Source organism: Lonchura striata, chromosome 35, assembly GCF_050655825.1.
Source record: "Lonchura striata isolate lonStrDom1 chromosome 35, ASM5065582v1, whole genome shotgun sequence".
Taxonomy (NCBI): Eukaryota; Metazoa; Chordata; class Aves; order Passeriformes; family Estrildidae; genus Lonchura; species Lonchura striata.
In genome coordinates, this window is record NC_140737.1 from 100947 (window position 1) to 120025 (window position 19079).

At 54.0% G+C, this 19079-nt stretch overlaps 3 protein-coding genes across 5 annotated transcripts; 2 read left to right on the forward strand and 1 right to left on the reverse strand.

Annotated features, from left to right (window-relative positions):
* Positions 1 to 54: 54 nt before the first annotated feature.
* LOC146764202 (uncharacterized) lies at positions 55 to 4539 on the forward strand. The gene is made up of 3 exons (XM_085565229.1): positions 55 to 140; positions 972 to 1093; positions 2187 to 4539. Exons 2-3 carry the CDS (start codon positions 988 to 990, stop codon positions 4019 to 4021), a joined length of 1941 nt encoding a protein of 646 aa, XP_085421355.1. The 5' UTR covers positions 55 to 140; positions 972 to 987; the 3' UTR covers positions 4022 to 4539.
* A 674-nt stretch (positions 4540 to 5213) lies between these two features.
* LOC110481855 (uncharacterized) lies at positions 5214 to 11719 on the forward strand. Its single transcript, XM_085565228.1, has 5 exons — positions 5214 to 5419; positions 6764 to 6823; positions 7496 to 7570; positions 8260 to 8475; positions 9006 to 11719. The coding sequence occupies exons 2-5, from the start codon at positions 6790 to 6792 to the stop codon at positions 10715 to 10717; spliced, it is 2037 nt and encodes a 678-aa protein (XP_085421354.1). The 5' UTR covers positions 5214 to 5419; positions 6764 to 6789; the 3' UTR covers positions 10718 to 11719.
* A 121-nt stretch (positions 11720 to 11840) lies between these two features.
* Positions 11841 to 18742, reverse strand: IER3 (immediate early response 3). 3 transcript variants are annotated; one of them, XR_014950912.1, is made up of 3 exons: positions 14505 to 15469; positions 12906 to 13253; positions 11841 to 12738 (listed from the first exon to the last, which is right to left on the reverse strand). XR_014950912.1 is itself a non-coding variant. In XM_085565232.1 (3 exons), the coding sequence occupies exons 2-3, from the start codon at positions 14691 to 14693 to the stop codon at positions 12972 to 12974; spliced, it is 471 nt and encodes a 156-aa protein (XP_085421358.1). In that variant the 5' UTR covers positions 14694 to 15951; positions 16714 to 18742; the 3' UTR covers positions 11841 to 12971. The 3 variants fall into 3 exon arrangements, 1 of the variants encoding a protein (XP_085421358.1); XR_014950911.1 differs by having other exon boundaries at positions 11841 to 12823; XM_085565232.1 differs by adding an exon at positions 16714 to 18742 and having other exon boundaries at positions 11841 to 13253; positions 14505 to 15951.
* Positions 18743 to 19079: the final 337 nt, after the last annotated feature.

A 19079-nucleotide genomic window follows, 5' to 3' on the forward strand; every position in this document is an offset into this window, starting at 1 on the left:
GGGTGTTGCACGTCGGCTCCCAGATCCCAGAACACACAGGAAGGGGTTGGAGCAAAAAAAGAAAAAAAAGGGAAAAAAAAAAAAAAAGGGCAAAAATCCGGGATATCGGGAAAAAAAAGGGGGGGCAGGAAAAAGCAAAGGTGGGGGGCGGCCGCCAGAGGGAGAAAAGGGAAAAAATGGGGAAAAATGGGGGAAAAAAGCGGGGAATGAAAGCGGGAGCGGTTTGGGGGTGGGGGGGATTTTTTCGGGTTTTTGGGGGAATTTTTTTTGGGATCGGGGTGGGGGAGGGGAGGGGGAGAGGCCGCGGCTTTGTCCCGGTGGGGTGGGGGAGGGGCGGGGTGGGGGAGGGGAATTGAGGGGATTTGGGGGGGGGGGGGTTGGGGCCGGGATTCCCGGGAAATTTGGGGATTTGGGGTTGTGGGATTCCCGGGAAATTTGGGGATTTGGGGCCGGGATTCCCGGGAAATTTGGGAATTTGGGGTTGTGGGATTCCGGGGAAATTTGGGGATTTGGGGTTGTGGGATTCCTGGGAAATTTGGGGATTTGGGGTTGTGGGATTCCCGGGAAATTTGGGAGTTTGGGGTTGTGGGATTCCCAGGAAATCTGGGGATTTGGGGTTGTGGGATTCCCGGGAGAATTGGGGATTTGGGGTTGTGAAATTCCTGGGGATTTTGGGGGTTTGGGGCTGAGCAATTTCTGGGGATTTTGGGGGTTTGGGGGTCTTTAATTCCTGGAAAAAAATTGGGAATTTTGGGGTCTTTAATTATTGGGAGAAAATTTGGGGTCTCTAATTCCTGGAAATTTGAGGATTTAGGGTCTTTAATTTGTGGAAAAAAATGAGGATTTGGGGCCTTTAAATCCTGGAAGAAATGGAAATTTGGGGGTTTTTTGGGGGGACTGAAATTTGAGGGAATTTGTAGATCTGGAAATGATTTTTTTTGGTCCGTTTGTTTGTTTTTGGGATTTTCCAGGATCCCGGGGCGGGCGATGGATCCATGGGGGGAGGAAGAGGAGGAGGAGGAGGAGCCGGAGCCGGAGGTGATTTTTGGGGATGAGGGGGAGGAAGATCCCTGCGACCCCAGCGGGATCCAGGGTAAGTTCAGGAAGGATCCTTGGGAAAATCCCATAAATCCCATAAATCCCATAAATCCCATAAATCCCATAAATCCGTGTCCTCAGTCCCAAATCCCGCGGGAATTCCATTATTTTCCCATTAATGGGATTTCCCCCCTCCCTCCCCCCCCCATTTCCTATCCCAAAAAATCCCATTCCCATGGGATTTCATCAGGGAATTGAGGGGGGAAATTGGGATTAAAATTAATGGGATTGATCATTTCTATCCCCATGGAAATCCCGTGAAAATGGGGGGAAAAAATCCCATGGGAAATGGGAGAAATCCCACAAAAAATGGGGGGAAATCCCATTAAAAACGGGGGCAAATCTCACTAAAAATGGGGGGAAAATCCATTATAAATGTGGAATAAAATCCCATGGGAAATGGGAGAAATCCCATAAAAAATGGGGGGAAATCCCACAAAAAACGGGGGGAAAATCCATAAAAAATGGGGGAAAGTCCCACAAAAAGTGGCGGTGGGGGGGGAAATGGGAGAATGCTGTTAAAGATGGGGAGAATTCCACAAAAAATGGGAAAACCCAGTAAAAAATGGGGAAAATTCCACCCAAAATGGGAAAACCCAGTAAAAAATGGGGAAAATCCTGCAAAAATGGGAAAACCCAGTAAAAAATGGGGAAAATCCTGCAAAAATGGGAAAACCCTGTAAGAAATGGGGAAAATTCCACACAAAATGGAAAAACCTGTAAGAAATGGGGAAAATCCCGCAAAAAATGGGAAAACCCAGTAAAAAATGGGGAAAATTCCACAAAAAATGGGAAAACCCAGTAAAAAATGGGGAAAATTCCACACAAAATGGGAAAACCCTGTAAAAAGTTGGGAAAATTCCGCACAAAATGGGAAGACCCCATTAAAAATCCCACAAAGAAAGGGAAAAACCTGTAAAAAATCGGGAAAATTCTGCAAAAAATGGGAAAACCCCATTAGAAATCCCACAAAGAAAGGGAAAACCTTGTAAAAAGTTGGGAAAATTCCACAAAAAATGGGAAAAGCCCATTAGAAATCCCACAAGAAGGGGAACCCCCCCGAACTCCGCCTTTTCCCCGATCCCCAGGGCAGCCGGAGTCGGGCCCGGCGCCGGCGGCCGGCAGGAGCCCCAAGTCCCAGAGCTGCTCCGGCCTCGGCGGCGTCGCGGCGCTGCGGAAGAGCCACGAGTGCGCCGAGTGCGGCAAGAGCTTCGGCTGCGGCTCGCACCTGTCCAAGCACCGCCGCACGCACACCGGCGAGCGGCCCTTCCGCTGCGCCCGCTGCGGCAAGAGCTTCAACGTCTCCTCCAACCTCTACCGGCACCAGCGTGGCCACGGCGGCGCCCAGCCGGCGGCGCCGGAGAAGCTTCGCGGCTCGCCCTACACGTGCCGGGAGTGCGGGAAGAGTTTCCGGCGCGACCGAGAGCTGGCCGCGCACCGGCGGCTGCACGGCGGCGATCTGCCCTTCCGCTGCGGCGACTGCGGCAAGAGCTTCTCCTGGAGCTCCCACTGGCTTCGGCACCGGCGCGTCCACACCGGCGAGAAGCCCTACGAGTGCCCCGAGTGCGGCAAGAGCTTCTCCAGGAGCTCGCACCTCTACCGGCACCAGCGCGGCCACGCCGGCGGCCGCTCCTACATCTGCACCTACTGCGGGCGCGCCTTCGGCAGCATCCTGCACTTCGAGCGGCACCAGCGCACGCACAGCGGCCTGCGGCCCTACAAGTGCTCGCTGTGCCGCAAGAGCTTCGCCGACGCGCCCGCCTTGGTGAAGCACCAACGCGCCCACCTGGGCGAGGGCCCCGTCCGCTGCCAGGAGTGCGGCCGGGCCTTCGGCGCCCGCTCGCAGTGCGCGCGGCACCGGCGCCGCGTCCACGGCGGCGCCGAGAAGCCGTACCGCTGCGGGGACTGCGGCAAGAGCTTCTCCTGGAGCTCCCACTGGGAGCGGCACCAGCGCATCCACACCGGCGAGAAGCCCTACGAGTGCCCCGAGTGCGGCAAGAGCTTCGGCAGGACGTCCCACCTCTACCGGCACCAGCGGACGCACGCCGGCGGCCGGCCGCACGTCTGCGGCGAGTGCGGACGGAGCTTCAACTCCACGCTGCACTTCCAGAAGCACCAGCGGGTCCACGAGGAGTCCCAAAAAAGGGGGAATTCCTTGGTGGGATCCCAAAAAAGTGAGGAATCCTTGGTGGAATCCCAAAAAAGGGGGAACTCCTTGGTGGGATCCCAGAAAAGTGAGGAGTCCTTGGTGGAATCCCAAAAAAGTGGGGAGTCCTTGGCGGGATCCCAAAAAAGTGAGGAATCCTTGGTGGCATCCCAAAAAAGTGAGGAATCCTTGTTGGGATCCCAGAAAAGTGAGGAATCCTTGGTGAAATCCCAAAAAAGGGGGAATTCCTTGGTGGAATCCCAAAAAAGGGAGGAATCCTTGGTGAAATCCCAAAAAAGGGGGAACTCCTTGGTGGGATCCCGAAAAAGGGGGAACTCCTTGGTGGGATCCCAAAAAAGGGGGAATTCCATGGTGGGATCCCAAAAAAGTGAGGAATCCTTGGTGGGATCCCAAAAAAGGGGGAATTCCTTGGTGGGATCCCAAAAAAGTGAGGAGTCCTTGGTGGGATCCCAAAAAAGTGAGGAGTCCTTGGTGGGATCCCAAAAAAGTGAGGAATCTTTGGTGGAATCCCAGAAAAGTGGGGAATCCTTGGTGGGATCCCAGAAAAGTGGGGAATCCTTGGTGGGATCCCAGAAAAGTGAGGAATCCTTGGTGGAATCCCAAAAACCCTGCCCCGAATGTGGAAGAACCTTCGGAGACCCGTCAGCGTTGGCCAAGCACCGACGGCTCCACGATCCCGGCTGGAATTTCGGGACGGGATCCCGGCTCCGGGGGCGGCTCCGGAGTCACGGAGAGGAGGAAATGCCGGAAGGGTGAAAAGAAAATTCGGGAATTTTTTTCCGCGTGGAGCGTTCCCGGCGTCGCCGGCCGTAGTTTTGGGTAGGGTAGAGTAGGAAAGTAGGGTAGATACAGAAAAAAAAAGATGGAATTTCCGTTTTTTCCGAAAAAAATCCCGCCCTGTGTGAGTTTTCCCAGGAAAAAAGAAATCCGTGGGATGGAGTTGGAGAAAATCCCGGAATTTTGGGTGGTTTTGGGATTTTTTTGGGGGGAGGGGAAAGCCGCGATCTGGAGGTTTTGTGGAAAATCCGGAATTCCGGGCGGTTCCGTAATTTATTGTATTTATTCAGCAGAAAGAGCCCGAAAAATCGAGAAGGAAATGCCGAAATCGGAATGGAAAATCCAGGGAAAAAATTGGATTTGATCCCAAAATATCCTCTTGGATCGGGGTGGGAGCCAAGCGGGAATTCCGGGGCTTTTCCCGGTGTTTTTTTGGGGATTTTTTGGAATTCTCTTCTTCGTTTGTAATGTGAATAAAAATTAGATTTAGCGAGGAATTCCAGAATTTTTCCTTGGAGATGAAATCGGGGGAAAAACTGGAAAAAATCCCTGGGAAAATCAGGAAATCTTGGGGCAAATTTGGGGGGCATTTTGGGAATTTTTGGCGCAAATCTTTGGGAATTCCTTGGGTTTATTTTGGGAATTTTTGGGTGCAAATCTCTGGGAATGCTTCGGGAATTTTTGGGGCATATCTGTGGGAATTCTTTGGCAATATTTTTTTGATATCTTGGGAATTTTTTTTTTTTTTTTTTTTGGGGGGGTGGTGGGGGAAATCTTGGGGAATTCTCGAAGCATCCTGGGAATTTCTGGGGCAAATCCTTGGGAACGCTTTGGGGAACTTTTGGGGGCAAATCTTTGGGAATTCTCGGGGACATTCTGGGAATTTCTGGGGCGATCCCCTGGGAAGTTTTTGGAGGAGGGGGAGGCGGAAGAAGGGGAGGAGGAGGAGGAGGAGGAGGAGGAGGAAGAAAAGGGGAGAGGGGGAGGAGGAGAAATAAGGGAGGAAGAAGAGGGAGAGGGAGGAGGAGGAAGAGCGGGAGGGGGAGAGGGAAGGAGGAGGAGGAGGAGGAGGAGGAGGAGGAGGAGGAGGAGGAGGAGGAGGAAGAGGGAGAGGGAGGAGGAAGAGGAGGAGGAGGAGGAGGAGGAGGAGAAGGAGGAGGAGGAGGAAGAGGAGGAGGAGGAGGAGGAGGAGGAGGCGGCGGCGGCTCCTCTGTATCCGGGTCACGCCGGGAGCCGCCTCCAGCGGGAGCGGGACCGGGAGCGGAGCGGGATTAGAACCGGACCGGGAGCGGGATCGGAGCGGGATTAGAACCGGGTCGGGAACGGGATCGGAGCGGGACCGGGACAGGGACCAGGCGGGATCAGGATTCGAACCGGGTCGGGACCAGGATCGGAGCGGGATTAGAACCGGAGCGGGACTGGGACCGGGAGCGGGACCAGGCGGGACAGGATTCGAACCGGGTCGGGACCAGGAGCGAGATTGGAGCGGGACCGGAGCGGGATTCGAACTGGGAAGGGAGCGGGACCGGGACTGGGAACGGGACTGGGAACGGGACTGGGAACGGGACTGGGACTGGGATCTGGGATCTGGGACTGGGAACGGGACCGGGAGCGGGACCGGGACTGGGAACGGGACCGGGACCGGGACTGGGATCTGGGACTGGGAACGGGACCGGGAGCGGGACCGGGACCGGGACTGGGATCTGGGACTGGGAACGGGACTGGGAACGGGACTGGGAACGGGACTGGGACTGGGAACTGGGACTGGGAACGGGACTGGGACTGGGAACGGGAACTGGGACTGGGAACGGGACTGGGACTGGGACTGGGATCTGGGATCTGGGATCTGGGACTGGGAACGGGACCGGGACCGGGACTGGGACTGGGAACGGGACCGGGACTGGGATCTGGGACTGGGAACGGGACTGGGAACGGGACTGGGAACGGGACTGGGACTGGGAACTGGGACTGGGAACGGGACTGGGACTGGGAACGGGACTGGGAACGGGACTGGGAACGGGACTGGGAACGGGACTGGGAACGGGACTGGGACTGGGAACGGGACTGGGACTGGGACTGGGAACAGGACTGGGAACGGGACTGGGAACGGGACCGGGAACGGGTCCGGAGCGGGATCGGAATTGGAACCGGGTTGGGAACGGGACCGGGACCGGGAACGGGATCGGAATTGGGATTGGATTCGGCATCGGGATTCGAACCGGGTCGGGATTCTGGGATCGGATTCGGATTCGGGACCGGGATCCCCCGACCGGGGGGACCCCGCGCTGATCCCCCTCTCCCAGCAGGGACCGGCAAATCCCAAATTCCCCCCAAATCCAGCCCAAATTGTCCCAAAATCACCCCAAAACCCACCCCAGATTGTCCTGAAATGATCCCAAAATCCCTCCTCAAATCATCCTAAAATTACCCCCAAATTCCCCACACAACCTCCCTAAAATGCCCCCAAATAATCCCAAAATTACCCCAAAATTCTCAGAAAAGTACCCCAAAATTTCCCCTAAAATGCCCCCAAAGTGATCTCAAAATAACCCCCAAAATTCTCCCAAATCCACCCCAAATTTCCCCCAAATAATCCCAAAATTCTCCCAGATTTCCCCTAAATAACCCCAAAATTCCCCCCAGAAATGGGGAAGCAGCCCCCGAAAAAGCCACAGAATTTGGGATTTTGGGATCCTGAAGGGGATTTTTGGGATTTTTCAGAATTTGGATTTGGGACTCTGGGGGAGATGCAGGAGAACTACGAGAACGTCATTTCCTTGGGTAAGAGCACCCCGAAATCCAGGAATTTTGGGAATTTTTGGGGAATTCTTAGTGGAGAATTTTGGGGGGGAAATTTTGGGATTTTTTGGGGGGAATTTTGAGATTTTTTTGGGGGAGAAATTTTGGGATTTTTTTTGGGAAATATTTTAACTTTTTAAATATTTATTTTAATATTTTGAAATTTAATATTTTAATCTTTATTATTAATATTTTTAATGCTCATTTTAATGTTAATAATTTTCATTTTGATAGTTTTATATTTTAATTTTATTATTAATATTTTAAATAGTTTTCATATCTGAAAATATTTTTAATAGGTTTTGGGGTGGGAATTTTGTGAATTCCTTAAGGCACAAATTTGGGAATTTTTTGGGAGCCCCAAGGGGAGAATTTGAGGGAATTTTGGGAAAAATGTTGAGCATTGCCCAAGGCAGAAATTTGATTTTTGGGGAATTCCCAGTGGCAATACCCCAAAAAAATTCTGAATCTTTGAGCCCCCAAAATTCCAGCTGGGATTTGGCTGCCTCAGTTTCCCTGGAACGTTTTTTTCTCTTAAAAATCACCAAAATTTGCCCGAAATTTGCGGATTTCGCCCCGAAACAGAGCCGGGCTGGGAAAATGACCTCTGGAAATTCCCCGAATTCCCCAAATTCCCGTTTTTTGCCCCGGCAGCCGAGGAGATCGCCATCAGCTGGCCGCGGATCACCGCCTTCGCCGAATCGCACCGGAGACGCGGCCTGGGCGCCGGTGAGTCCAGGGATTTTCAGGAATTTCCCTTGAAAACTTCCGGGATTTTCAGGAATTTCCCTTAAAATCCCACCAAAATACTTGTAATTTTCAGGCATCCCCCTCCCCCCAAAATCTTTGGAATTTTCAGGGATTGTCCTTAAAATTGGACAAAATCTCCGGGAATTTTCAGGAATTCCTCCAAAATCTTTGGGCATTTCAGGAATTCCTCCAAAACTTTTGGGATCTTCAGGAATTCCTCCAAAATCTTTTGGGATCTTCAGGAATTCCTCCAAAATCTTTGGGGATCTTCAGGAATTCCTCCAAAACTTTTGGTATTTTCAGGAATTCCTCCAAAATCTTTGGGATCTTCAGGAATTCCTCCAAAATCTTTTGGGATCTTCAGGAATTCCTCCAAAATCTTTGGGATTTTTCAGGAATTCCTCCAAAATCTTTTGGGATCTTCAGGAATTCCTCCAAAATCTTTGGAGATTTTCAGGAATTCCTCCAAAATCTTTGGGGATTTCAGGAATTCCTCCAAAATCTTTGGGCATTTCAGGAATTCCTCCAAAATCTTTGGGCATTTCAGGAATTCCTCCAAAATCTTTGGGGATTTTCCGGAATCCCCCTGTAAACCCCGCCCAGATCCCTTCAGATTTCGGGGAATTCCCCAAATCCCGGCGTTTTTTCCCGTTTTTTCCCCTCTCCAGCGGCCGAAGCGGAGGGGGACGAGCCCCAGCCCTGCCCGGCGCCGCCGGAGCTCGCGGGCGACGGGGCGGCGGCGGAGCCGGAGCTGCGCCGGCAGCTGGGACGGATCCTGCAGACGGCCGGGAGGAGCCGCGTGGAGAAAATCCTGCGGGAATTGGTGCGGGAGCAGGGCCAGGCCGGAAAACGCCGGAACCGCCGCAGACCGGCCAGAGATGGGGGTGAGGCTGGGGGCTTTTCCCTAAAAATTCCCGAAAAAACGGGGTTGGGGGTGTCCAAAATGGTTCTTTTGGAAAATCTTGTGGGGTTTTTTGGGAATGGGCAAAGATGGGGGTGAGTTTTGAGGTTTTTCCCAAAAAATTCCCAAAGAAACGGGGTTGAGGTTGTGCAAAATGGAATTTTTGGAAGATCTTGTGGGGTTTTTTGGGAATGGCCAAAGATGGGGGTGAGTTTTGAGGTTTTTCCCTAAAAATTCCCGAAAAAACGGGGTTGGGGGTGTCCAAAATGGTTCTTTTGGAAGATCTTGTGGGTTTTTTGGGAATTTTGGGAGGTTTTGGGTGGAGAAGAAGGTTTGGCTGTCAACCGGGCCAAGGCCAACCCAATCCGTGGGATTCCATGGAAAATTTTGGATATTTTTTTGGAATTTTTGGGTCGGCGGATCCGTGGCCGGGGTCGATGGCCCAACGCCGACCCCACCCATGGAATCCTGGAAGGGTTTGGGCGCAATTCCGGTTCTCCCGCCCCCGTGCAGGCGCCGGTAGCGGCTCCGAGGAGGATCCCACCGCTGCGGCCGCCCGGGAGCCGCCGCCGCCGCCTCCGGCACCGACCGATCCCGACGCTCCGTGTGCCGGGAAGAGCCGAACGGGCGCCGCCGGCGGCTCCGAGTGCGGCAAGAGCGCGGCCCAGCCCCGGCGCTGCTCCGACTGCGGCCGGCGCCGCCGACGCCCGCCGGAGCGCGGCGGCGCAGCGCCGGAGAAGCCGCACCGCTGCGGCGACTGCGGCAAGGGCTTCAGCCGCGGCTCCAACCTGGCGCAGCACCGGCGCATCCACACCGGCGAGCGGCCGCACCGCTGCGGCGACTGCGGCAAGGGCTTCATCCAGCGCTCCGACCTGGAGCGGCACCGGCGCGTCCACACTGGCGAGCGGCCCTACGCCTGCGGCGAGTGCGGCAAGCGCTTCAGCGTCAGCTCCCACCTGGACCGGCACCGGCGCACACACGCCGGCGGGCCGGGCCCGCCCGAGCGGCCCCGCGCCAAGACGGCGCCGGCGGAATCGGCGCCGCACCGCTGCCCGGACTGCGGGAAGAGCTTCGGGCAGCGCTCGGCGTTGGCGAAGCACCGCAAGACGCACGCGGGCGAGCGGCCGCACCGCTGCGGCGACTGCGGCAAGAGCTTCAGCCGCGGCTCCAACCTGACGCAGCACCGGCGCATCCACACCGGCGAGCGGCCGCACCGCTGCGGCGACTGCGGCAAGGGCTTCATCCAGCGCTCCGACCTGGAGCGGCACCGGCGCGTCCACACCGGCGAGCGGCCGTACGCCTGCGGCGAGTGCGGCAAGCGCTTCAGCGTCAGCTCCCACCTGGAGCGGCACCGCAAGATCCACGCGGCCGAGCGCGCGTCCTACCGCTGCCCCGAGCACCTGGCCGGGTTCCTGGCGGCGCACCGGCACGGGCGGCTCTTCCAGTGCGGGCAGTGCGGGCGCTGCTTCGGGCAGGGCGCGGCACTGCTCAAGCACCAGCGCTCTCATGGTGCCGGCGGCTCGGCGTCGCCGAAATGCCAGGATGGCGGGAAGAGCCGCGGGCTGTGCCAGGATTGCGGGCGGCGGCCGGAGGAGGCGGCGGCGGCCGAGAAGCCGCACGCGTGCCCGGAGTGCGGCAAGAGCTTCGGGCAGCGCTCGGCGCTGGTGAAGCACCGGCGCATCCACACCGGCGAGAAGCCCTACAAGTGCCAGGATTGCGCCAAGGGCTTCATCCAGAAATCCGACCTCACCATCCACCGCCGCATGCACACGGGCGAGAAGCCGTACGCGTGCCGCGAGTGCGGCAAGCGCTTCAGCGTCTCCTCCAACCTCCTGACGCACCAGCGCACGCACCTGGGCGAGAAACCCTTCCAGTGCGCCGAGTGCGGCAAGAGCTTCATCCAGCGCTCCGAGCTCACCATCCACCGCCGCGTCCACACCGGCGAGAAGCCCTACGCGTGCCGCGAGTGCGGCAAGAGCTTCAGCCGCAGCTCGCACCTCAACCGGCACCGGCGCACCCACGGCAAGGCCGCCGCCGCCGCCGCCTCCTCCTCCTCCTCCTCCTCCTCCTCCTCCTCCTCCTCCTCCTCCTCCGCGCTGCCGGCCGCGCCCGCTCTGCCCTTCCCGGCCTTCCCGGGCTCCTCGGCCGTGCCGGCGGCGCTGGAGCTGCCCTGGGCGCTGGCGCTGCCGGGCCGGGCGTTCCCGGGCTTCCCGGTGGGTAATTAGCGCCGTGGTTAATGAGGGCCGGGGCCTGTTGGGTAATTAAGGGCGAGGCGGGGAGTCGGCGCGGTTCCGCTCGGTTCCCGGCGCTGCCGGTGCCCAACGGGGCTTGGCCAACCCAACACCCAACGTTGGGTTTTTCTGTTTGTTCCCGTTCCAATTTGGTGCGCAATTAACGATCCCTAATTAATTAGAGGCGATTTAATTGATTAATTCCATGTGGGAATGGGGAATTCCCACCATTGCACGGCTCCGGTCGGTTCCCGGCGCTGCCGGTGCCCAACGGGGCTTGGCCAACCCAAGACCCAACGTTGGGTTGGTGCCTTTGAATTTTCACGGCAAATGAACGACCTCGAATTAATTAGGGGATGATTAATTGGCTAATTAATGATGGCAGGGGGAGTTCCCATCATTCCCAGTCCTCCCAGTGCCCAGCTCGGATTGGCCAACCCAACTCTGGGAGCTCTTCCCAACCTCCCATTCCTAAATTTGGGGGGGAAAAAAAACCCCAAAAATTGAAAAAAAAACCACCACGAAATATTCAGAAAAAAACAACAGAACTTTGGAAAAAAACAAAAACATGGGAAAAACATAAAAAATCGAGAAAAACAGGAAAAAATTGGGAAAAAAATACAACAATAATTTGGGAAAACTCAAAATTCCAGAAAATAAACTCAAAAATTGGGGGGAAATTAAAATTTTAGGAAAATGCTTAAAAATTTGGGAAAAAATGACAAAGTTTGAGGAAAAAAACTCAAAATTAGAGGATAAAAAGCAAATTTGGAAAAAAAATTCCCAAATTTGAGTCATGAGTGGCACCAAATGTGGGTTTGAGAGGAAAGATTTTATTTTCTTTTGGATTTTTTGGGGTTTTTCCGAATCTTTTTTAACTTTTTTTTTGTTTTTTTAATGAAAATTTGAATTTTTTTGGTTTTTGTTACTTTTGTGACTTTGTATTTTCGGTGTCGGGTCAATAAAAATCCGACTTTGGGCTGAAAATGCCAAAAATTGGGGTTTTTTCATTATTTTCCATAAAAATTTGGGATAAAATGCCCCAAAAATTTGGATTTTTCCACCGTTTCCCCCCATTCTGACTGAGCACAGGAAATTCCATTTAAGACACAACACCTGTCAATTAATTCACTTGATGAGTTTAATCAATTAAAATATTAAAAATCCCCCCCAGATTGAGTCACAATCAATCACCCAGAGGGGATTAATAAATAATAAATAAATAAATAATAAATAAGAACAAATAAATAAAAACAAATAAATAATTATAATAAATAATTAACTATCAATTCAGCACTCACAGGCGCTGAAGCTGAGGTAGAGGTGACCTCGTTAATTAAAATCTCGTTAATGAGGCCGTCCTGACCACGCCCCTTTCCAGTGCTCCCAGTTCCAAACTGGGATGGAGGAACCTCAAAATCCAAACGTTGGCTTTGTTCCCACCTTAATTAATGGCAGCTAATTAAGGAGCTGGTCATTAATTAGAGGTTAACGAACCAGCTAATTAATTAAGGGATGGGAAAATCCATCTCAATCTATGGCTCCGCCCCTTCCCAGTGCGCCCAGTTCCAAACTGGGATTATCCAACCCACAGCTCTTCAACCTTAATTAACGACCTTGTTAATTAGCCCATGGGGGTGTGGCACTCCTGGGACTTCCATCTCTTCGTCCTTAATTAAGGACCTCGTTAATTAGTCCAGGGAGGCGTGGCACTCCTGGGATTGTCCAGCTGCATTCTTCCATCTTTTCGTCCTTAATTAACGACCTCGTTAATTAGTCCAGGGGGGTGTGGCACTCCTGGGATTGTCCAGCTGCATTCTTCCATCTTTTCGTCCTTAATTAACAACCTCGTTAATTAGCCCGGGGGGCGTGGCACTCCTGGGATTGTTCAGCCTCCTGCCTTCTTCCATCTCTTGCTCCTTAATTACCGACCTCGTTAATTAGCCCGGGGGGGGCGTGGCACTCCTGGGATTGTCCAACTGCATTCTTCCATCTCTTGGTCCTTAATTACCGACCTCGTTAATTAACCCGGGGGGCGTGGCACTCCTGGGATTGTTCAGCCTCCTGCCTTCTTCCATCTCTTGGTCCTTAATTACCGACCTCGTTAATTAGCCCAGAGGGGCGTGGCACTCCTGGGATTGTCCAGCTGCATTCTTCCATCTCTTGGTCCTTAATTACCGACCTCGTTAATTAGCCCGGGGGGCGTGGCTCTTTCGGGCGCCGCCCCCGCAGGGTTTCTGGGGGTGCCTCAGCTCCCCGCGGCGCCACCAGGGGGCGGCAGAGGCGGCCGGGCGGGGCAGGAGCCGCCCGGCGCCGCCCCGGTGCCGTTCCCGGGGGGGATTTGGGGTCCCTCGGGCACCGGGGGGGTCCCCGGGGGGGTCCCCGGGCCCGTCCCGGCCCCCAGCGGCGCCCCCGAAGCGGCGTCGGCGTCGCCGGGCGCGCTGTAGATTTGGGCGCTCACCACGGCCAGGAGCAGCAGCAGGAGGCGCTTGGCGGCGCTGGGCTCTTCCGAGGGGAGGGGGCGGCGAACCTGGGAGGGGCGGGGGGGAATAAAATTAATCCCAAAATTCGGGGATCACCCGGAGGGGAGAATTCCGGGGAAAATTCCCGGTGGGAAAAGGGCGCCGGGATGGGATTAGAGGTGGGGAAGGGCGGGTTGGGGAACCCATCCAAGGGGTGACCCGGGCGGACCCTGCTTAGCTTCAAAAAGGGGTTAGGGGAGTTAACCCTCCCCTGGGGTAAATAATTCCAATTTTGGGGTAAATATCTCCCACTCTGGGATAAAATAACCTGTTTTGGGGCAAATAAATCCTAATCAGGGGATTTTTGGGTGAAAAAAAACCTTTTTTGGGCTAAATATTCCCCTAGTCAGGCTGGGGAACCCTTCCAAGGGGTGACCCGGGCGGACCCTGCTTAGCTTCACTAACAGCTTTGGGGGAATTAACTCCCCTGGGGTAAATAATTCCCATTTTGGAGTAAATAAATCCCATTTTGGGATAAATTTCCCTCTTTTTGGAGCAGAGAAGTGGGCGGGGAGGGGCCCAAATCCTGCCCCGAGGGCGCCAGGCTGGGCTGCGTCAGAGCGGAGGAGTGGAAGTGACTCAGCCTCCCCCACCCTGCGGGAATTCCGGGAATTTGGGATTTGGGAGCGGTTCGGGGGGACCTGTGCGGGATTTGGGGGGTGTAGGGGGCTTGGGGAGGGGGAGCTTGGGGGGATTTGAGGGGCGTTAGGGCGAGTTTGGGGGGCTTAGGGGGAATTTGGGCAACTTTAGGGCGAGTTTGGGGAAGTTTAAGGCGAGTTTGGGGCAGTTCAGGAGGAATTTGGAGTTTAGGACGAGTTTGGGGGGGGTTTAAGGGGGAATTTGGGGAAGTTTAGGACGAGTTTGGGGGGGTTTAGGGCGAATTTGGAGGAGTTTAGGGCGAGTTTGGGGGGGTTTAGGGTGCGTTTGGGGGGGTTAGGGGGAATTTGGGGGTTTTAGGACGAATTTGGAGAAGGTGAGGGCAGATTTGAGGGGGTTCAGGGCCATTTTCAGGGGGATCGGAGCGAGCCTGGGCAAAGTTTAGGGCGAATTTTCGAAGCTTAGGGCGAGTTTGGGGGAAATTTTCGAAGTTTGAAGGAAATTTTGGAGGAAGTGTGGGGCAAAGTTCCGAAGTTCTGGGCGAGTTCAGGGGGGTTTAGGCGTGGCTGGAAGCGACTCCTGATATCTACAGGATGACCCAAACCACCCCAAAACCTCCAAATCCCGGTTGAAACCCCCCAAACCCTGCGAGCCATACTCACAGCGGGCGGATAAAGAACGCGGCGGTGGCGCCGCCGAGGCCGGGAGGGGCCGGGGGGCGGCGGCAGCGGTTCGAAGGTGAAGTGCCGAGGTGGGGACGGTGCCGCCGCTCCGGGGACACCCTCGGCGTGTCCCCAGGCCCGGCCCGGGCACCGCGCGGTGGCCGCGACCGCCGCCACCACCACGGACATCGCGAGGGACTCGCCGGGACTCGAACCCGCGGCCCCCGGGTTATAAGGGAGGGCGGCGGCCACGCCCACGGCGCCGTGTGATTGGCTGAGACGGCGAGGGGGCGTGGCTTGGGAGGAGGCCACGCCCCGCGGGGGAATTCCCGCGCTTTGAGTCACGGGGGTCGCGTCATTCCCGGGAAAAAAAAAAAAGTGGGAAAAGACGGGGAAAACCCGGGAATTTTTCGGGGGAAAAGGCGGGAATTTTTTGGGAGGAATCGGGGATTTTATGGGGAGAAAAAGGGGAATTTTTGCGGGGGATAATTGGGAGGTTTTGTGGGGAAAATGGGAATTTTTTCGGGGGAAATGGGAATTTTTTTGGGAAAAAAAGTGACTTTTTATGGAGAAAATAATGAATTTTTTGGGGAGAAAATGGTGAGGTTTTGGGGTTAAAAATCGGGAATTTTTGGGGGAAATCAGGAATTTTTTAGGGAGAAAAAGGGGAATTTTTGGGGGGTAATTGGGAGGTTTTGGGGAAAAAATGGGAATTTTGGGGGGAAAATATATATTTTTTTGGGGAAAAACCCGAATTTTTTTGGGAGAGAAAACAGTGAGGTTGCGGGGAAAAAATTGGGGGGAAATCGGGAATTTTTCTGGGGAAAGAACCTGGAATTTGGGGGAGGGGGAAAGAAGGAATTCCGGGGTGGGGGGAAGAGGGAAATTTTGGGGAGAAAAGATGGGAATTTTTTGGGAAAACCCCGGGAATTTTACGGGGTAAAATTGGGAATTTTTTTGGGGAAAATGTGGATTTTGTCAGGCAAGAATTGGGATTTTTTGGGAGAGAAATCGGGAATTTTATGGGGAAAAAAAGGGAATATTTTGGGGGGGGAGAATTGGGAGTCTTTGGGGAGGAAAGGAAGAATTCATTTAAATAAATTTAAATGCCAAATCTTGATTCATATTTATTGGAAGGAAAGAAATGCACAGGAGTGAAGAATTTGTATTTAAAGATGGGAAATCGTCCCCAAAAGATGAAAAAAACCTTGAAAAAGGAAAAAAAATACTAAAAAAGGCTCCAAAAAGAATAAAAAATCCTTTAAAAGCTCCAAAAAACAACATCAAAAAAATTTAAAAAAAAATTAAATCACTAAAACAAGGGGAAAAGAAAGTCCCAAAAAAATCACAAATACTCCCCAAAAGAGGCTCCAGAATTCCCAAAAAACTCCAAAAAAGCCCCAAAATTCCGTTTTTGCTCCGGATTTTGTCCCTCAGCGGCCTCGACCTGCAGGGGGAGGAGAGAGACACCCCAAAATTCCCAAATTCCATCCCGAAATTCCCAAATTCCATCCCGAAATTCCCAAATTCCTCCCCGAATTTCCCCTTTTCCCCCCGCTCTCTGTCGGGCTCCGTTCCCGGGGTCGTTCCCATGGGAATTTCGGGAATTGCCCAAGTTTTGGGAATTTTGCCCCAATTTTCTGCCTCCGGCTCTTACGTGGGGCGACCACGGGAGGCGCCCACGCCTTTGGGGGAGGGACCTGAAACATTCCCAAAATATCCCCAAAAATACTCCCAAACTATCCCCAAAAATTCCCAAAATATCTCCAAAAATATTCCCAAAATATCCCCAAAAATTCCCAAAATATCCCCAAAAAACTCCCTGAAATTTCATTCCCCAAATTCCAAGTTTTTCCCAAAATTCCGGGATTTTTTTCCCCGAAATTCCAAGTTTTTCCCCCCAAATTCCATTTTTTCCCCTCAGAATTCCCAGATTTTTGCCCAAATTTCCATTTTCCCCCCGAAAATCCCGATTTTTTTCCCCCCAAATTCATGCATTTTATTCCCAAAATTTCCATTTGCCCCTCAAATTCCAGGATTCCCAAAATTTCCATTTTCCCCCCAAATTTCCATTTTTCCCCCCCAAATTCCCCAATTTTCCCCCCATAATTTCAGGTTTTTCCAAAATTTCTGCATTTAACCCCCAAAATTCCCTTTTTTTCCCCAAAAAATCCCCATTTTTCCCCCAATTTCCTGGTTTTTCCCTCACCTGGGCTCTGCTCCGGGGCTTCGTCCGGAGGGACCCGGCTCCTCCATGGCGGATTTTCCATAGGGGATTTTCCATAGGGAATTTGGGATTTTCCATAGGGAATTTGGGATTTTCCATAGGGGATTTTCCATAGGGAATTTGGCATTTCCATAGGGGGATTTGGGATTTTCCATAGGGGATTTTCCATAGGGAATTTGGGATTTTCCGTAGGGAATTTGGCATTTTCCATAGGGGAATTTGGCATTTTCCATAGGGGATTTTCCATAGAGAATTTGGGATTTTCCATAGGGAATTTGGGATTTTCCATAGGGGGATTTGGCATTTTCCATGGGGGGATTTGGGATTTTCCATAGGGGATTTTCCGTAGGGAATTTGGCATTTTCCATAGGGGATTTGGGATTTTCCATAGGGGATTTGGGATTTTCCATAGGGGGATTTGGGATGCCTTACAGGATCCCCTATAGGATCCATAGGATCCCGGGTCGGTGTACCGGGGCTGTGCCGGATCCCCTATAGGATCCATTGGATCCCAGGACGGTGTGCCAGGGCCGTGCTGGATCCCCTATAGGATCCATAGGATCTGGGGATGGCGTGTCGGGGCCGTGCCGGATCCCCTATAGGATCCATAGGATCCCCTATAGGATCCATAGGATCTGGGGATGGTGTGTCGGGGCCGTGCCGGATCCCCTATAGGATCCATAGGATCCCTTATAGGATCCATAGGATCTGGGGACGGTGTGCCGGGGCCGTGCTGGATCCCCTATAGGATCCATAGGATCTGGGGACGGTGTGTCGGGGCCGGCGTGTGCCGGGGCCGCGCTGGATCCCCTATAGGATCCATAGGATCCCCTATAGGATCCATAGGATCCGGGGACGGTGTGTCGGGGCCGGCGTGTGCTGGGGCCGTGCCGGATCCCGGGGCAGCCCCAGGGCGGGGTCCCCTATAGGATCCATACGGTCCCGGCCGTAGGTTGGGCCCGGCCTTGCTCTGGCCCCGGCCCCCGGGGGCGGCGCACGGGACAGCGCCCCCCGGCGGGGCCTGGGCGGCGCCTATGGATCCCCTATGGATCCCCTCTGGATCACTTACAGATCCCCTATAGGTTCCCCATAGGTCAAGTGTGGATCCCCCATGGATCCTCCATAGAATCCCCCATGGATCCTCCATAGAATCCCCCATGGATCCTCCATAAATCCCCTATGGATCCCCCAGGGAATCCCCCATGGATCCCCTATAGATCCTCCAAAATCCCCTATGGATCCCCCGTAAATCCCCTATAGATCCTCCAGGGAATCCCGCATGGATCCTCAAAAAATCCCCTATGGATCCCCCATAAATCCCCTATGGATCCCCCAGGGAATCCCCCATGGATCCCCTACAGATCCTCCATAAATCCCCAATGGATCCCCTCTAAATCCCCTATGGATCGCCCATAAATCCCCTATGGATCCTCCATGGATCCCCCGGAAATCCCCTATGTATCCCCCCAGGGAATCCCCTATGGATCCCCCATAAATCCCCCAAGGAATCCCCCATGGATCCTCCATAGAATCCCCTATAGATCCCCCTGGGAATTCCCGATAGATCCCCCTGGGAATTTCCCATGGATCCCCTATAGATCCCCCTGGGAATTCCCCATAGATCCCCCAGGGAATCCCCCATAGATCCCCCATAGATCCCCCAGGGAATCCCCCATAGATCCCCCTGGGAATCCCCCATGGATCCCCTATAGATCCCCCATGGATCCCCTATAGATCCCCCTGGGAATCCCCCATGGATCCCCTATAGATCCCCCAGGGAATCCCCCATGGATCCCCCCAAAGGAGCCCCAGGCAGGGCTGGGCGGCACCTACAGACCCCAAATGTCCCCTATCGACCCCACAGAGACCCCAAAATCCATCCCCAAATCCCCCATAGACCCCACAGGTCCCATAGAGGGCCAAACCCCCCCAAAAATCCCCTATAGACTCCATAGGTCCCATATAGGGCCAAATCCCCCCAAAAATCCCCTATAGACCCCAAAAATGCCCCCCATAGGTCCCATATAGGGCCCAAACCCCCCCAAAAATCCCCTATAGACCCCACAGGTCCCATATAGGGCCAAATCCCCCCAAAAATCCCCCATAGACCCCACAGGTCCCATATAGGGCCAAACCCCCCCAAAAATCCCCTATAGACCCCACAGGTCCCATATAGGGCCAAACCCCCCCAAAAATCCCCTATAGACTCCCCATAGGTCCCATATGGGGCCCAAATCCCCCCAAAAAATCCCCTATAGACCCCACAGGTCCCATATAGGACCCAACCACCCCCAAAAATCCCCTATAGACCCCAAAAATGCCCCCCATAGGTCCCATATAGGGCCCAA